The sequence below is a fragment of the Trachurus trachurus genome (genome assembly GCF_905171665.1).
Source record: "Trachurus trachurus genome assembly, chromosome: 17".
Lineage (NCBI taxonomy): Eukaryota > Metazoa > Chordata > Actinopteri > Carangiformes > Carangidae > Trachurus > Trachurus trachurus.
In genome coordinates this window covers 9,670,102-9,687,245 of record NC_139900.1, presented here as the reverse complement: position 1 = coordinate 9,687,245, position 17,144 = coordinate 9,670,102, and the positions used below count along the sequence as shown (strand labels likewise).

The 17,144-nt window shown below is 42.1% G+C and overlaps 1 protein-coding gene across 1 annotated transcript in view; it reads right to left on the bottom strand.

The window, feature by feature from the left end:
* Positions 1 to 17,144, bottom strand: part of kirrel1b (kirre like nephrin family adhesion molecule 1b) — a gene marked incomplete at its 3' end in the record, with an annotated part of 88,033 nt that overhangs the window by 20,497 nt on the left and 50,392 nt on the right. The window contains exons 2-7 of the mRNA XM_083990960.1: positions 15,243 to 15,392; positions 8,366 to 8,515; positions 6,372 to 6,529; positions 2,165 to 2,315; positions 1,392 to 1,497; positions 571 to 719 (exon numbers count right to left, since the gene is read on the bottom strand). Coding sequence (XP_083847086.1) covers positions 571 to 719; positions 1,392 to 1,497; positions 2,165 to 2,315; positions 6,372 to 6,529; positions 8,366 to 8,515; positions 15,243 to 15,392 — 864 coding nt within the window. The remainder of the gene's footprint in view (positions 1 to 570; positions 720 to 1,391; positions 1,498 to 2,164; positions 2,316 to 6,371; positions 6,530 to 8,365; positions 8,516 to 15,242; positions 15,393 to 17,144) is intronic.

The following is a 17,144-nucleotide window of genomic DNA, read 5'->3' as shown; positions in this document are numbered from 1 at the left end:
GAAAAAAAAAAGATTATTTAGTGGAATAAAAAACTACATTTTGTTAAAGATTTACATAGATATACAAAGGAGAGTGATTGGGAAAAAAGTGGAAAAATACAATGCTGAGGTCATTGACGTCTCAATACCGCTTTTTCCGATATAAAAGAATTCTGTCCATGATTTAGTCATAAAATTAAAAAAAAAAATTTTCTTCAGTTACAGGGTTCACTTCAACATTTTTAGTATCTCAAAGTTACACTTTACTGTATGTAAGATAGAGCTGGAAATATTGATCTTTTCACTTAAGGTTTTAATGTTCATATTCTATTGGTTTGCATTAATTTGCATTAGTCTCTAAAACTAAGTCCATTAGTTGTTTTTTTTTTCTTTTTCTTTCAGTCATTTGTAAAGCATTTTGAATTATATTTTGACTTGTGTTAAATATGCTACTGTATATGAATAAAGCTTGGCTGGTTGATTGATTGAATTCTTGTTCATTGTGTATTATGTATTATGGCCACTTTCATAGTAATATACTTCACTTTGACAAAACATCATGAGTTAATTTATTCTGCACGCTGCACTCACAGTGCACGTCCACCAGGATGCTGACGTTGGTGTTCCCCACGGCGTTGAACACCTGACAGGACACGGGCTCGGTGAAGAAGGAGTGATCGGCGGTGGTGACAAACACGCTCTCCCTCGCCCCCTCCAGCAGCACGCCGCCTTTAGCCCATCTGACGGAGAACAGAAGTGAGTCAGCAGGAGACATCAAAGACATGGGGCCTTTTTATATAGTTTTTTTTTTTCATAATGATCCAAATGTTTGATTTCCATTATTGTTTTTATACTGTATTATCAATTAAAGCTATTAAACTAACATTTTGATGTCACAACCTGAGGGAGTGGTTGAAAATTAAATACATTTCCTCTTCACACTCTATCTTGCCAGGTATCTTTGCTCAAAAATCATACAACCATATTGTATATTGCCATTAGATGACATTTTAATATAGACTCAATAGGCTCAGCGCCGGAGCACCTGGCACTGCTCCCACACCGGGACCCCGGGCTGGAGTCTCAAACCCCAGTTTAAGGCCGTCATGTTAAAAGTCCAGCGTTTAGCAATTTCACTGCTTCGGCTCTGTCACTTTAGATAAAAGTCAGAGTTTAATTGTGCAAATGTTCAATACTTTGACCAATTCTGTTCCCTAAGCAGAAATTTCTATTCAGGATCACATCCAGGGACCGGATGGAAGCAGACTGGATAAGTTCTTTGGCACAGAGCCGCGGTCTGCCTCCTCCGTTTGCTCTGCAGGACAAAGTCTGTTCCATATTGAAGCTGCGACAGTGTTAAACAGATGCTAACAGATGTTTAGTGCTGAGGTATCATATTTTCACCCCCGTACCTGAAGCCCATGATTGGAGGGTTGGCAGTGGCCTGGCAGGTGAAGGTGACTCTCTCCCCCTCCAGGACGGACCGCGGCTCGATGGACAGCGTCACCGTGGGTGGATCTACGCCGGGGGAGAGATGAATATTCATTATGGAAACTAAATATAAAGTGAGTGATGGCGTGAGTGACTGCTGTGTCGCGCCACCACTGAGAAGCGTGATGATTGATTCCCCGCATAAATAAGTCACGCAAACTGTAAATTTCACAACGAAATCCCTGCTTCTGCTCGGCCTTCGTTAGTGACACAGCACTGATTCCATATCCACTGTTACTGTGGTTGTTCTTCCAGTAATTACCAACAACGCCAGGCGGGAAAAACACATCAATCTTCTTGATTGAATATTCAAACTACAATTTTCTTGCGAGCAATCATTCCTTATTTCTTCAGGGACATGACTGAAATCCTTTAAACACACACACAAGAAAAAGTTTCTTCTTTTCCACGAGTTGGAGGAAATCAACTTGCTGAACTGCTTTAGGTGAAAATTATTGGCTTCAGAAATCGGTGCCAAAAAAACAACGCAAGCGGCTACATCAAATTTGGAACGAGTCCAAGTTCTGGAGAAGGGCGGAAAAATAGAGGCTGTAAATCCATGTACACAGCATATGTGTCATTTTTGTTGATAATTACTTGAAGGCGTCAAGTGCCGGGGCATTAAAATGAGTGATTTTACGTGTCTACACAAAAATAGCTCAGTTACATGAGAGAGAAAAAATTTGTAACATACGGTGGACGTTGAGGGTGACGGTGGCTCGTTTGCCCATGGGCACCGCGGGGTTACTGGACACACAGGTGTAGTTGGAGCCGCTGTCGGTGTCGGCCGGGGTTAAAGGCAGGTAGCTCCTGGTCGTCACCCTCTTCCTGTCCGGCAGCACTTCCTGTTCAGGAGGAGAGGAGGAGGAGAGGAGGAGGAGGAGGAGGAGGAGATCAAGGGGAGGAGAGGAGAGGAGAGGAGAGGAGAGGAGAGGAGAGGAGAGGAGAGGAGAGGAGATTAGGAGGAGGAGAGGAGAGGAAAGGAAAGGAAAGTAGAGGAGATGAGAAGGAGGAGAGAAGAGGAAAGGAGAGGAGATGAGAAGGAGGAGAGAAGAGGAAAGGAGAGGAGATGAGAAGGAGGAGAGAAGAGGAAAGGAGAGGAGAGGATTTAGGGAGAGGAACCGACAGAGGGAGATCAAAGAAGAGGAGAAGGAGCACAGTGAAAGGAGAGGACAAAAGGACATAAAAAGGAGGGAAGAGGGAATATCATGGGAGAAATGGGAGAGAAGAGACATAGGAGCGTTACTAATGAAGCCAGGAGAAGTGAGAAAATGGCATAAAATAGAAACAGTGATAACAAACCGGAGGTAGAATAAGAAAACAACAATTTAACGACGAGGAAGTGGGACAGAAAAGAGAAGAGAGATCTGCATCTGAAAAGGTGACGTTAAAGGACACATTTTATAGAAATCCACATTCTTGCTCCTGTACTTTCTTTTTTTCACAAGTTAGAAGTTTAATGACGGTGCAGAAAAGTGAGTCCACTTTCAATTAATGCAAGCATTTCAGTTTTATTATGACAGCGGGCTTTGCATTTGAAATGAGAGCTGAATACTCATGTGGTAAAGCTAAAGAGAAACACAGAAGTGCTGAAACGTTTCATTGATTAATTGGACACGACGACTATTGCTGCTGCTTTTCTCATTTTCCTATCAGCGTAGATTGAATATATTTTGGGGTTTGGTCGGGACAGAAGAGGCAATTTACAAACGTTATCTCTCCGGCTTCGGGGATGAGCATTGTTCACAGTTCGTGACATTTTATAGATCAAACGCTCTCTGTATTAGCGCCGTATCCATCCCTCTGCCAGAAAATAATTGATAGGTGAATCAATAATGAAAACAATCCTTAGCAGCAGCCATAAAGAACACGGGCCGTAAATCTTCTTCTTGCACAATGAAAACATAAAAATCCGGTCTTCTCGGATTGAGGAGGTGGAGGTGTTTTTGTGATGCAGCCACAAAACCTGTCAAGAAAAGTGTGTTCTGCTCTCAGTGTGTAGTGTAAATGCGTGGTCAGTAACACAGTAACATAAGTGCAGCATGTAATATGTATGAGCATGTGTAGGGGGGCATAAAACTGGCTGCAAGAGATGTAAAAACATCCGTGTTTGAGTGAGTGTGTGAGTCAGGGTGTTTGCTGCTGCGTATGAAAGCACAAACACGCAACTGTCTGCATCTGTGTGTGTGTGTGTGTGTGTGTCAACATGCATGCGCTCGGCTCGCAGGCATAATTTCATGTGTGTGGGAGAGTATATGGGAGCAGGAGTGTTAATGTGGTGCAAAAAATACACCACGGCACTGCGAGTGTCACCTACACTTTCCTCTCTTCTCTTTGTGAGTCAGCGACATGTGTGCACGCAGGTTAATTAAATATGTGTCGGATCTTTGTGTTTGGAGCCGTGTCATGAACATTAACTATAAAAAAAGCAACTGACGTCTATTTCTGTTTCCACATGTGCTTCTCTTTTTTTCCTGAGGTGCGAGTCTGGTTGACAGTGGTGATACGAAGCTCATTTGAAGTGTGACTATACTGTAGAGATACACTGTTAGTGTGGACTCAACGCAACTGAAACATGAGAAGTGATATTCAAACACTGGATCAATTAAATAACGTTGATTGAGATCAGAACATCTCTTTAGCTACTTTGCCCAAAATAAAAAGGGCTCTGAGAGCTGCTCATGTCTTGTATTACTGATTACATTTATCAACATACTTCATCAATACACTCAAACAGATCAAATGAACAAGGTAATCGTCAAATGTAGATGTTTGGTCCAAAAAGATCTGAAACGCCACATCCGACATGATGAATCATTCAAACCTCAACAAACAGACCTGATAACACCACTACAAACAGACAACTGTTCAGGAATCAGTCAGTGATCTGGAGATAATTGCAAGTACATCTAATGACACACCGCAAACAGGAACCTGAAATAGATGATTCAGTAACACTTCACTTTCCATAATAATTTAGGGGCTGAAAAAGTAAATTTTCTAATCAATATACAGTATATATATTTTATTTTATTTTTTGTGTTACAGTTGTTGGTGTTTTTTAATTATTATTATAATATATTATTTAGTTATTTTATTTTTTTCATTCCATTACTCTCTTGATACTTGTGTTATGTCATTATTACTGTTATTATTAATTTGATGATTTGTAACATAATTTATTCTTCTTCTGTTAATCAGTATATGCACGCATGAGAGGGTATGTTTTTGTGTATGTGTATGTATGATATGGATAAATTGAAGAAAGAAATTTAAAAGAACAAAGAAAAAGTAAAAGCCCACTATACGTAAACTTAATGAAACATATTATTTCCTGTTCGTTAAGTTTAGTTTAAAAAGAAAAAAGAAAAAGTAAAAGCCCACTATACGTAGACTCAATGAAACATATTATTTCCTGTTCGTTAAGTTTCAGTTTAGAGGAGTTGCGATCGCTGCACGTCGCCGGCGGCAAATCTGATTTGAACAAACCTGACGGTGTAACTCATCTGACTGACAAGTGACAAATAATGACTCTGTGTCTGTGTTGGATTCAGGGGCGGTGGTGTGTGTATGTGTGTGTGTGTGTGTTTGATCTAGTTGCATTAAAGAAGTTAAGAAAGCACACGCAAAAAGAAAACATCTTCATCAGTTTGACACCACATTGACGTGCGCTGCAGTGCAGATATACACCACAAAGGAAGAGGTTCCAGGGGACGTTAAAATGTGATGAACCTGACTGGGACTTGTTGTTCAATGCACGATCGTCACTTCTGAAGATGAAAGCATTGAATAACAAATGCGTCCCAGCTGGCGCATCACTATTTTCTTTTAGTTATTATTATTATCAAGTTATTTTTTGCCCTAATTTTAACATCCACCCACCTCCAGGCTTGTTATAGGCTTTTTAATATATTGATGAAGATATTGAAGTTTTTGCATGTGTTTTCTTCAGATGCATTGCACTGAGCTCTCAGGGCCACCGTACGCAAGTTTCTCTCCACTTTCTTTGTTCCACTTTTAAAAGTAGAGAAATCAAAAGGTACGATCGTTATGATTCTCCCTCCCTGTCATCCTGCTCAAACACTTTGTAGCTTAAATGAACGATATAATAAAACGGAGGTGTTTTGTTTTTTTTCCTTCCAAATAAATCATTCATTTTTTAAGGCTTTAAAAGAACAGCGTTCTTTTTTATTTCTCATACTGTTTTTCTTGTTGTATCTTTCATCAAACACCAGAGTAGCTGATGTGTTCTCCCAGTAAAAAGTGAAGATGTTTTCTCCTTGATCATTTCAGACTGTTAACAGTTACTGGCAGGTCTCAGCTTGATACAGTTAATACCGGTATTGTATTTCACTGATGTTTGTGCTCTCTTCATTGCCACTGGTAAAAATAAATAAATAATAAATAAATACCACATTAATTGGGTCCCAAATGCTTGAAATTGGGTTTTTAAAGCACAACAAGCCTCTGCCCACAGGTTTGTAGGTCAGAATTTGCAATTAGTAACGAAGCACTGAGAAAGTCATGTGCTAAAGCTTGTTTACCATACACACACAAACACACACGCAAATACACGCCGCGTTTCCCTAATGCAGGACTCCAGGGGTGCTGCATGGCCTGAGGTGTGCACACTGTAATTCACAGCCGACGGCAAAACGCACGCTGTAAAAACCAACAGATAAACAGAGCGAGAGTGGATGTTATTGAGCAGCAGATTGTAATTGTGCGAGATCTTGTACTACAAAGTCTTCTGAGGCTACAGTGAGCCATAGGAGATTAAGCAGATCTCATTTTAGTGTAATAAACTTTATGTGCTTTATGTGTGTTTCATCGTCTTCCCTTGTGTGTCTGTGTTTGCGATTATGTGCATGTGTGCTCGGTTGTGTGTGTGTGTGAGTCACCGTGGACTGGTAGGCTCCCTCCACAGCCGCTCCATCCTTGGTCCACTGGATGTGCGCTGCAGGCTTGGCCCCGCGGGTCACGCAGGTCAGGTTGTACGGGGTCCCGGCCGTCAGCAGGAGCTCCGGGGTTCCCTCCACCACCGGGTCCTCAGGGGGGACTGGAGGAGAAACACACACACACACACAGGGTTCAGGCTTTAAAAGGGACTCACTCGAGCCAGGGTGCACTCATGCATACAAATAAACCTTTATATGTACACAATCAGTGCATGCTTCCACTAGATTAGGTTGAGGAAATTGTACTGAAAAACATGAATGGGTTTCCTCAAAAGTACATTTTCATCCAGCTGAAAACCAGGTCAGTTTTTAAACAGTTTGACCTTTCACCTCTCTGCTTTGGGCCGCTTGCAATTTCATTCAAATTAGCCGTCAAATTTTTATTCCACTTTGACTGTATGATCATTAAAGCAGTTGTTAAATCTGTGAGTTTAACGGGATAGTTCAACGTTTGGCAAATTCGCCCATCACCATAATCCCTATAATCTTAGCAGTAGGTTCATTACCTTTAATTATCGGTGCATGTTGTTTTGAGATAAGCGGGGCAGAGACGTGAGCTGCTCAGTGAACACGATGGAGGTGAACGGTACAGGTCCCCTGTCCCTCATCAAACTCATCAAATACACAATCCAACAACTCCAAAACGCTCTGATGGACAAGTTGTGACCTGCACATTCACCACGCTATGAGATAATAACAGAACGTTATGGGACAGAGTTGTTTTAGAGGCAAATGTGTAACCGAAACTACATTCCAGACACGGCGAGTATTTGCTTCATGTGTCGTAATGTTACATAATTATACATGATTATCTCATAGTGTGGTGAATGTGCAGGTCACAACTTGTCCACCAGAGCGTTTTGGAGTTGTTGGATTGTGTATTTGATGAGTTTGATGAGGGACAGGGGACCTGTACCGTTCACCTCCATCGTGTTCACTGAGCAGCTCACGTCTCTGCCCCGCTGATCTCAAAACAACATGCACCGATAATTAAAGGTGATGAACCTACTGCTATGACTGTAGGGGTTATGGCGATAGGTGAATTTCCCAAAAATATTGAACTATCCCTTTAAAGCAACCTGTGAACACAAACTTGGATCTGATTGGTTCATGCTGTCTCTGAGCAACAGGGGGAGAAACCTGGATCTGCTGGATCTTGGCTATTCGCTGCTTTTTGTTGTCGCTGTTATTTTCCTGCCTCGACCTCCCTGACCTCTGTTCAAGATGGCCGCCCACCCCGAGTCTGGACCACGACCGTCGCCAAGTCCTTGCTCATGGTGGGAATCACTGGGTCTCTCCAATCAATACTGTAAAGAATATGGTCTCGACCCGCTCTATATTAAATCTGTCCTGTGATGACTCCTGTTGTGGTTTGTCGATACATAACTATAAATTGACTTGACTTTCTCACCTTGAGGTTATGCATCGCATCAGTGCATTCTCATTTTGCAGACTTGTGCTTTCTCGTTTGTTTTTTAATGTGATATTGGCTGAATAAAGTTCCAGCAAAGGGAAAAGCTCAAGTCATGGATTCTTAAAAATCGACCTGTCAAGACGGACAATGATTTAGCTCACGGAAACAGACAAAAAAAAACAAAAAACACATCAAATATGGTGCTGACTTTTATGGAAAATGAGACGCTCTGCTCCTCTTTGGCGGTGATGGCGACAGCTGAGCAGTCATTCCCATCTTTATTATCAGTCCGTGTTTTAACCACATTGTCAAACTGTGAAAAGAAACTCATTTTCTCAAACTCCAGAGACCTTCTCCTCACGAGGACACATTCTTCTCTTGTGTGCGATAATCGCCTCAAGTTTCCTCAGAATAAAAAAAAAAAAAAAAAAAGGTATTTTACTTTAAACTGTGCCGGTTGGTTGACAGAAAACCTGAAGCATGAGAGGAAACTGCACTGTATCTGCAGCTGTGGTCCACTTACTGAGCACATTGAGTTTGGCCCTCCTGGAGCGCAGGGCGGCCTCCGTGGCCTGACACTCGTACAGAGAGTCATCAGACAGCTCGGCGTTGGAGATCTCCAAGTTGTACTGGCCGATGTCCAGAGCCCGAAGCACACGATATCTGGGCCAGGCTGCAGGAGACACACAGCAGGTTTGCAGTTAAAAAAAAAAACACAATACAGGAAAAAATCTCACTCTCTGATTCATGCTCTTGTTGGAGTTCCTGTTTTACTTCCAGCGTCAAGTCGTGCATCATAATGTGTTTTATTCGCAGGTCAGAAAAGCCCGTCGTCGCATTTGGAAAATGAACCTCTGGAATCTAATTTAAAAATAGTCTAACCACCACCTGGAAAAACACGGCCCTGCTGTTTTCAGATGATTGTTGGCATGAAGGAAGAGCTACATTACGCACCGCTATTACAGTCATGAGTCATCGTAATAGCACTGGCTTCAGGAAGGATGTGTGTTGGAGGCTAATACCATCTTTATTTTAGAAACAGTGAGCGGTGAGTTTCAGTAAAACTAAAAAAAACATAAAAACTTCACGTTGAGGTTTAGGAATAAAACTTTTTATTTCTGTCGATTAAAAAAAACACTAGGTGAAACTGTAAATACACAAAGCTACAGTAGGTTTCACATATTGTGATATATTTTGTTATAATGAATGGAGGCACAAAGAAGAAGCTTGTAAAAATAAAGATAATGAAACGTGAAGTGAAATGTTATTAATTCAAGGAATTAAAAATGAACAGGTTTCATGGGGAATATTCTCATTGTAATGAAAACTGCTTCAAACAGGGGTGTCATTATATCACCTGATCTACTTTCTGTTCTTATAAATATTCAAATATTCTATAGATATCACAGTTATGTCGTTGTGTTGCTCTTGTGTCTGTTCTGTGTGTTTCATCCAGACTGCCGGGGACGCTGGGTGTTGTTTTTCTGTGTTGTGAGTGAACACAAACAAAATCTCATTCACCCAAATTTTTTACTGAGGTTTGCGACAGAAAGCTCAGAGACGCCGCTGTCAAACCCTCAGGAAATAAAACTAAAACTATCTCAATGGGTAGATACAATAAAAGAGAAGCGAAGTGAACCATTTTTCTGTCTTTTTTTTTTTCTCAGTGCGGGGAAGACAAAAAGAAAAGGCAACCCTTGAAAACATTTGTATATCCACTCTTTCATCTTCTTTTAGTCGGTGTCACTGTGTTTTTCTGCTTCCCCGTGCAGCGGAGGACTGACACTTGACTTGTTTACAAGATAAAGCAAATGTAAAAAGCTCTTATGAAAATGGATAAAAGCTCGAATCACAATTGCATCGCATCAGTCGGAGACAGAGATCAGCTGAACGCCGCGCGTATTCATGTGGAAATGTCAAAGCTTTTAATCACAGCTCACGGACGGCGTTCGGCGTTTGTGACATTTTGTGTCGTAAAGTTGTGAAGAAACCTTTAAACCTTTTTTTTTTTTTTTTTTTGCTTTAACCGGAGCGTCTGGAGATCATGATACCAGTGTCCTCTTACACAAACAACCCCAGAGGCAGGTAATGAATGCAGGAGTACATACAGACACAGTAGCACAATTACCCAGCCAGAGATAAACAGCTGAGGGGTTTTCGCACAAACACTGATCAAGCGTCGCCACGTATACGACGGATGCCACATCAACTCCAGCTTCATACGCAAAAAAACTGCAGAAACTACAGGCAGCGCCGCTCCAATTACAACAGCCCCCTTTTCTCTCTGTTTGAACCCTCGCCTCTCAAACAAAGACATAATTGAGCGTGACGTCCCACTAGGGGGCACTCATTGATCCTCCGTGCCCAATCCTAACATGACATCATGGATTCAGATGGCAGAGGCAGGCAGGCAGGCAGGCAGGCAGTCGGGGTGTATGGAGAGGAGAGGAGAGGAGAGGAGAGGAGAGGAGGAAGGAGGGTGGGGGGGGGACAAAAGTATTAGTGGAGATTACATCATCCACTCCAGCACCTCGCAGCATAGCAACCACAGAGGTGAAAGCACCCCGGGGAGAAGACGGAGAAGGAGGAGGAGGAGGAGGAGGAGGAAGGTTTGAGGACGAACAATAAAAACTGCCACCAAATGAAATGATGCCTGCAGGTAGGGAGCAGATGTGCACATGTAAACATACATGTGCACATGCTGGTGTGTGTATGTGCACTGATTATGTATTAAAAAGGGATTTTCTTTTCACATTCACATTCACATTCACTAGTATGTGATGTGATGTTTTTGTCAGGGAGTGAATGCAGATCTCCTGCATGTGTGTGTGTGTGTGTGTGTGGGTGTTCAACAAAAAAAACTGCAGGTATGAATTTACCACACGCCCACTCTGTCATCAACAGCTGAGCAGCATCACACATGACAACAACCTCCTCTATGTTAGATTACACATGCAACAGCAAGGTGTCTGCAAGAATGGGTGGAAATATTCATAACTTCATAACACACACACACAGACACACACACACACGACCATGACTTCATGCTCACTATAGTAAAAAAAAAAAAGAGGGAGGAAAAGATTGAGAGACAGCGTGTCAGGGATGAAGGAAGGGACGGCAGCACAGACGATTTAAGGATGAAGGATGGATGGACGGAAGGTGATGATAGATGGAGGGAAAGCAGAGAATAAAGAGACAAAGAGAACAACATGTTTATCAAACGCTGGCATGTTTGCCACCGGGACCATGCTCACAAAAAAAAAAGAAAAAAGAAAAAAGAAAAAAGAAAGAGGGCTGCAAGGACAAAGAGAGCATTACCGACAGACAGAGAGAAGGAGGGAGGAGGAGGAGGTGGAGGAAGGGATGAGAAGAAGAAGAAGAAGAAGAGAGAAAAGAGCAGAGGAGGAAGAGAGATGAAAAAGCAATGGAGGTGATGTGGGAAATACATAAAGCAAAGTGATGATGGAGCTGTAGTTGGGAAGACGGAGGAGGGAGGGAGAGAGTGAGAGATGGAGGGAGGGAGGGAGGGAGGGAGAGAGAGAGATGTGCTGACCTTTACTGAACCTGTGAATTAAATTGAGTTGAACACAAGATTCACATCACATGTCAGATTATCACTTGAGTGACAATGTGTGTGTCTGTGTTTTATATGTGTATGTGTGTGTGTGTGGGCGGTGGGTTGATTGAATATATGTGTGTGTGTGGGTGGGTGGTTGTGTGCGCGTGATGTGTTTGTGTGCTATGCAATGTGTGTCCTTCTTTTTTCTTTTTTTTTTGTGGATGAATTTATTTTACAGTGTTTTTGGAGCCGAGAGGGAACAAAGTCTATACTGTACGTGAGCGCTAATTTACTTCCTGTTAGCAACGTCACGTTCCGTTGCCTCTGTGACATTTTCATGTACATATAAATAACTGTTTGTTTGCTTTTTCACTCTCTCGCTCTCACTGGATGATGCTTTTAGTCATAGTCGAGGTGATGTGTGAGATACGTTCAAAAACAGCCCTTCATTTTCTCACCCACTGAAATGTACGGCACATTCACACTTAGATCTTAAAGTTTAGAATATGTAACCTTTTTCACATTAAAATGTCTAAAAATGACTAGATCTATGTTTTATATGTTTCCCTAAACTCTCAAACCTAGAGGAATCTGTGATGTTAATCATGCTAACGGTTCGCTTCATTTGCTTTCCAATGACATCATATCCTCCTTTCCCACGACGTCCTGCACCAGCACAGATTGTGAAACGGTTAATTTGTTGTTTCTACTGGTTTTAATCGGTTACAGAGAAGAAGACGTCTCTGTGGATCATTTGGCTGCCGGTAAACACCTCATCATCAACGTCACAAGTTTTCACAGAAACAATTAAAACGACATCCACAGCGCTCACAGCTTCCAGCCTTTTTCTCTAAGTCAGAGCATCACTGACGTCAGACGAACATGTTTCCATCCACAAAAGATTCGAATCACTGGGAAATGAGCATTAAAAAGGAATTTGAATCCTGCGTGTTTCGTTTTAAAGTACGGACTTTGGTGAAAAGCCCTGGATAAACATTTCCCCACGGAGCTCCTGGTAAATGGTGGCGTTTCTTTGTTGCTTGCTGTCGAGGATAGGTGGCGTTTTTCTCCTTTATTAAACCAACACTAAGGAACTTTTCAACCTTCATATAATATTTTCATAACTTTTGTGATGGTACATGGACTTACAACAGGTTGAATGACACCTCTGTCATGGCCTTAGGGGGTCTGTATCATTATGGTCTGTATCGCCTTCACTGGCACTAAGCAGCTTTGAGGAGCATGGTAGGAACCCGGCTCTCACTTAAGTTTCACTTTCACTTTAGCGAGTCACGACGAGGAGGGAGCAGCAATGCGGCACCTTTCCGTTGGATTGTGTATGTGTGTTTACTGAGAAATGATCCGCTGGAAACAGAAACTTAGTTTGGACGTTCATTTCTTCTGTTAATTTCCATGCACCGGGAGATCAGGATGTTTACGGCGCTACGCGCTAGTGCTCATGGGAAATGGAGTCTTCCTTCAGGCAAAACACTACCGCTTTGGCCCACTGGTGCCGCCAAACTCAACCAAAACTGAAAGTTCTTAAGTACGGTACTGCTTTAATGTTAAAAAAGTTACTATTTCGTCCTCCGTCCACACATCTTATGTTGTCCGCCATGTTGTTGTTGTCTTGTGAGTGAAGCAGTTGGGGTGAAAGCGCGCTACTGTACGTATGTCACACTTAATTCGAACATAGCTGTTAGCTGTACGATAGTGTTGTATCGTAACTTGTGTGAATGTGCTCCTGTGCTTTATGTTTTTACCTGCCTGCAAAGTAAATTTCCCTCTGGGGACAATGAAGTCGAAGTCAAAGTTGAAGTTGAATTTGAAGCTGTTTCCATCCCTTTCGAATCAACCAAAACCCGGCTTTAGGCAAGGCAAGGCAAGGCAATTTTATTTGTATAGCCCGTTTTTACAAACAGTTTGTCTCAAAGGGCTTTACATGGCATCGTAACAACATCCTCTGTCCTTAGACCCTCACATCCACTGAGGAAAAACTCCATGGAAAACCCTTTTAACAGGGAAAACCAGGAGAAACCTCAGGGTGAGCAACAGAGGAGGGATCCCTCACCCAGGACGGACAGACGTGCAATAGATGTTGTTCCAGACAAGACAGTTTACAGTTTTAGCGAGCGTATGTGCGAATCAGGGGATTTTAGTTTGAATTATGGCGTTTCCATCATTTTCCGATGCCATACTTCTAGATGTGCATCTAAACAGGCTGATGGAAACATGACTACTGACTTTGAACTAAATGACTGTGTCTGTTTGACATGGAGAGGACGCCGCCTCTGTGGATAATTTGGCTCCGAATCGAAACGAAAGTGGTGGTGAAGACAACAACTCCCATGATCCTACGCTATTCCACAACATCACCTGACACCATTTTTTCCTTATAGTTTGGATTGAGAGATCCCTAAAGGCCTAAAGTTACATGCTGCGCCTCTAAACAGCTGATCTGTGGCGTTAATACACTGAGTGCTGTGGTTGTGCTTAGGCGTAGAAATACGGTAGTTCAGAGGTTGTAGAGATGTAGTCCCAGAGGAAAGTGCTGCTTGATGGCAAGATGAATAGCCTACACTTCAGCTGATATTGACTTTTTGCAGTGGACATTTTTTTTTTCTTCTTAAAGTGGCTACAACACGTTTTTTTTTTTTTTTTTTTGCAGATGGCTCCGTCTTCAGCATCACATCGCTCAGCTCCTGGGCCGTAGCTCACGTCTCCTTCTGCAAACTGGCAGCGCGCCGACCCGAAACCTCCAGCAGCTCAGACGGAGACGCTGACTGTGTGTCAGTACCTCACACAGCCCCAAACAACCCCAAACTGTCACTTCAGAGTAGGATTTCATGCAGATAATGAATTGAAAACATCACTTTATAGACTTTTTTGAGTGTATGAGATGTAAGAACATTCAAAAAAACAGATGACCTATTTAAAAAAAGCAGGTTTCTGGCCACTGTCAGTCATGTTTACACATATTTATGGTGAAAATCATCAATAAATCACTTTTTTTCGTCAACAAGAGGCTCCTCGCTGATTTTAATGAAGCGTTTAAGTTTTAATATTTCATACAGTACCTAATTATGCTTTCTGGGACACAGAGTGTTTTCATCCTTGAGCAGATTCAAGTCTGAGAGATCATTTTCACTCCTTTGCCAAAGAGTCGGAGAAATCGGCGGCAGCAGCAGCAGTCACAAGATGTCAATATCAACTTCCAGCGAGCTGCAGTGGTCAAAAGCTCGTTTGGATGTTTTTTTGGGCTGAGGTCAAAGAAGAAGGAGCATTTTTCTCTTTTCTTCTTCTTCTTCTTTCTGCTTCTCATTCTCTCTTTTTCCAAAAAAGACTCCTTCTCTGTCTGTTGAGGCTTTGACCCTTTGACCCTCCTCACTTTTGTTTCGCATGTGATGCTTTCGCCATCCCAGAAACGAAGCGTACTCCACAGTATAAGTCGTTCGTGGATGTGCGTGTCGGCTTAAAATGTAAATGCGAATGTGCGTCTGCTTTTGTCAGCAGTGTGAGGGATTTTCTCTAATTCAGCATGATATACAGGACTCATTTTTGCCCAGATTGTCACTCACACGCCTCTTGGCTCTTAACTCTATCTCTCTCTGTACAGTGTTCATTCCCTTAATGTTTAAAAAAAACCCTGCACTTTTCAGCCATAATAGCTTTTGTCAGGGTTCTTACAGTCAAAAACTGAACCGAAGCCGTAGCCGAGTTATTCCCCCACTCTTCACTTCACTTTGATCCCTGCAGCTCGGTGAAGCTTCTTCTTCTTCTCCCCCCATTACAGGATTTCTGTCCCCTCCCCTCCTCTCCTCTCCCGTCCCCTCCTCACCTCGCAGACCCTCGCCGATGCCGAGGGCCAGGCCGTCCTTGGTCCACTGGACGATGCCGCTGTAGTTGAAGACCAGGCAGGACAGCACCACCTGCTCCCCCAGAATCACCGACTGGTCGGAGGGCTCCTGGGAGAAACGGACGCACCACGCTGCAGCAGAGGGACAGAGAGAGGAGAGAGAGAGAGGAGGGAAATCAATGTTTAGTTTCTTTCACTGTGACCCGGCTGTGAGCCGCCATCTTTTATTGGACCGTATCAAACCACAGTCCCCATCCGAGGGCTGGGTTTAAAAAAAAAAAAAATCGATTTTCTGATTCAAATCGATCTTTATTTGAACGATCCGATATTGATTCATAAAATCCTTAGATTGATCTTGTTAAGTTTGCCATTAACTGTTTGTTAGCCTCCTGAGAACAGAGCGCTGCTGTTTAGTTGTGTCTATTCACGTGGTGAAATGTGCACAGTGATTGCAGTACATGAATTAACACCCATGACTGTACTGAAGGAGTGGGTCATGTTAAATAAATGTGCATTAATATAACAGCTTTTTTTTTTATTTTAAATGTAAACATTATTATTTTCAATAAAGCACCAGGTTAGAGAGTTTCCATCTTTGTACAATTTGCAGCATTACATGTAGTTCTGTGACAATCTCTTTCATAACCAAGTAAAGTTGGTATTAAAACTAGAATATCTCTAAATGAATCAATTGACTGCGTTTACATGCACTTTTCACAAATGTTGAATCGAATCTGGACCTTGTGAATCAGAATCGAATAGATTCAGTAAATCAGTAGCGATACCCAGCTCTGCCCCATCCAGTCCTGGCTGTGGGGGTGACATGTTGACTGTTGAAGTGAGTGAGTCTGAATATAAAGGATCCTTTTTTGCCTGTTTATGTCTTTGCTTTTGCTCTTTCTCATGTTTCAATCGTTCCAGCTCATCCCCATTATTTCCAACACAGACCAACACATACACAATGCTCATAGACAAGCACATGTACTCACATACATACGCACAGACGACCTTCCACCGCAACATCAAGTCATATTACAGCACTGTTCGCACCAATATTACACTTGTCTTCGTTTATCAGTCTTGTCCAACCCTTGAATACAGGGGTGTCAAACTCATTTTACTGTAGTTCAGGGGCCACAACAGCGCAATTTGATCTCAAGTGGGCCGGACCAGTAAAATAATAGCATGATAACTAAACTTATAAATTAAAATAACTTTGAATTTGTGCCTTTGTTTTAGTGCAATAAGATGTTAATGAACTATATCCTTTTACAAAAAATATTATGAATATGAACAGCTTGAAATTTCTTTATAAAAATGTGCAGTTTCAACAATATTATGCCTCTTCTGTCTTCTGTGGCTGTAATAGATGGTTTTCTGTCTTTGTATGTTTCAAATGTTTCCCACTTGTCTTGTATTTGCATCGCTTAATAAAAAGAAAGAAAGGGGGAAATCAATGTTAAGTTTCTTTCACTGTGAGTCGCCATCTTTTATTGGACCGTATGGAGCCACAGGCCCCATCCAGTCATAACGAGTGGTGCTTGTCCGTATGGCGGCTGTGGGGGTGATTCCTTGGCTGTTTTTATTAAGTGAGTGAGTCTGAATATAAACACTGTGTATGTTAAATCAAATTCCCTGCATTCAAACACATAAGAATGTGGCAGAATGAATTGATAATATCTTTAAAAAACTATTCGTTTTAATAATTCTTGCTCTTAAAAGGACCCAGAGCTCTGTTGCTACAATTTGCATATTTGTCACGTCTTTGTGCCTTCTGCCTCTGATTCGTCTCTTTCTTGCCCCCTTTTCAGGGTTCGCCCTGGACTTTACTGAGGCTTATGTGTGTCTCTGCGTGGGTATGTTTGTGTGTGTGTGTGTGTGTGT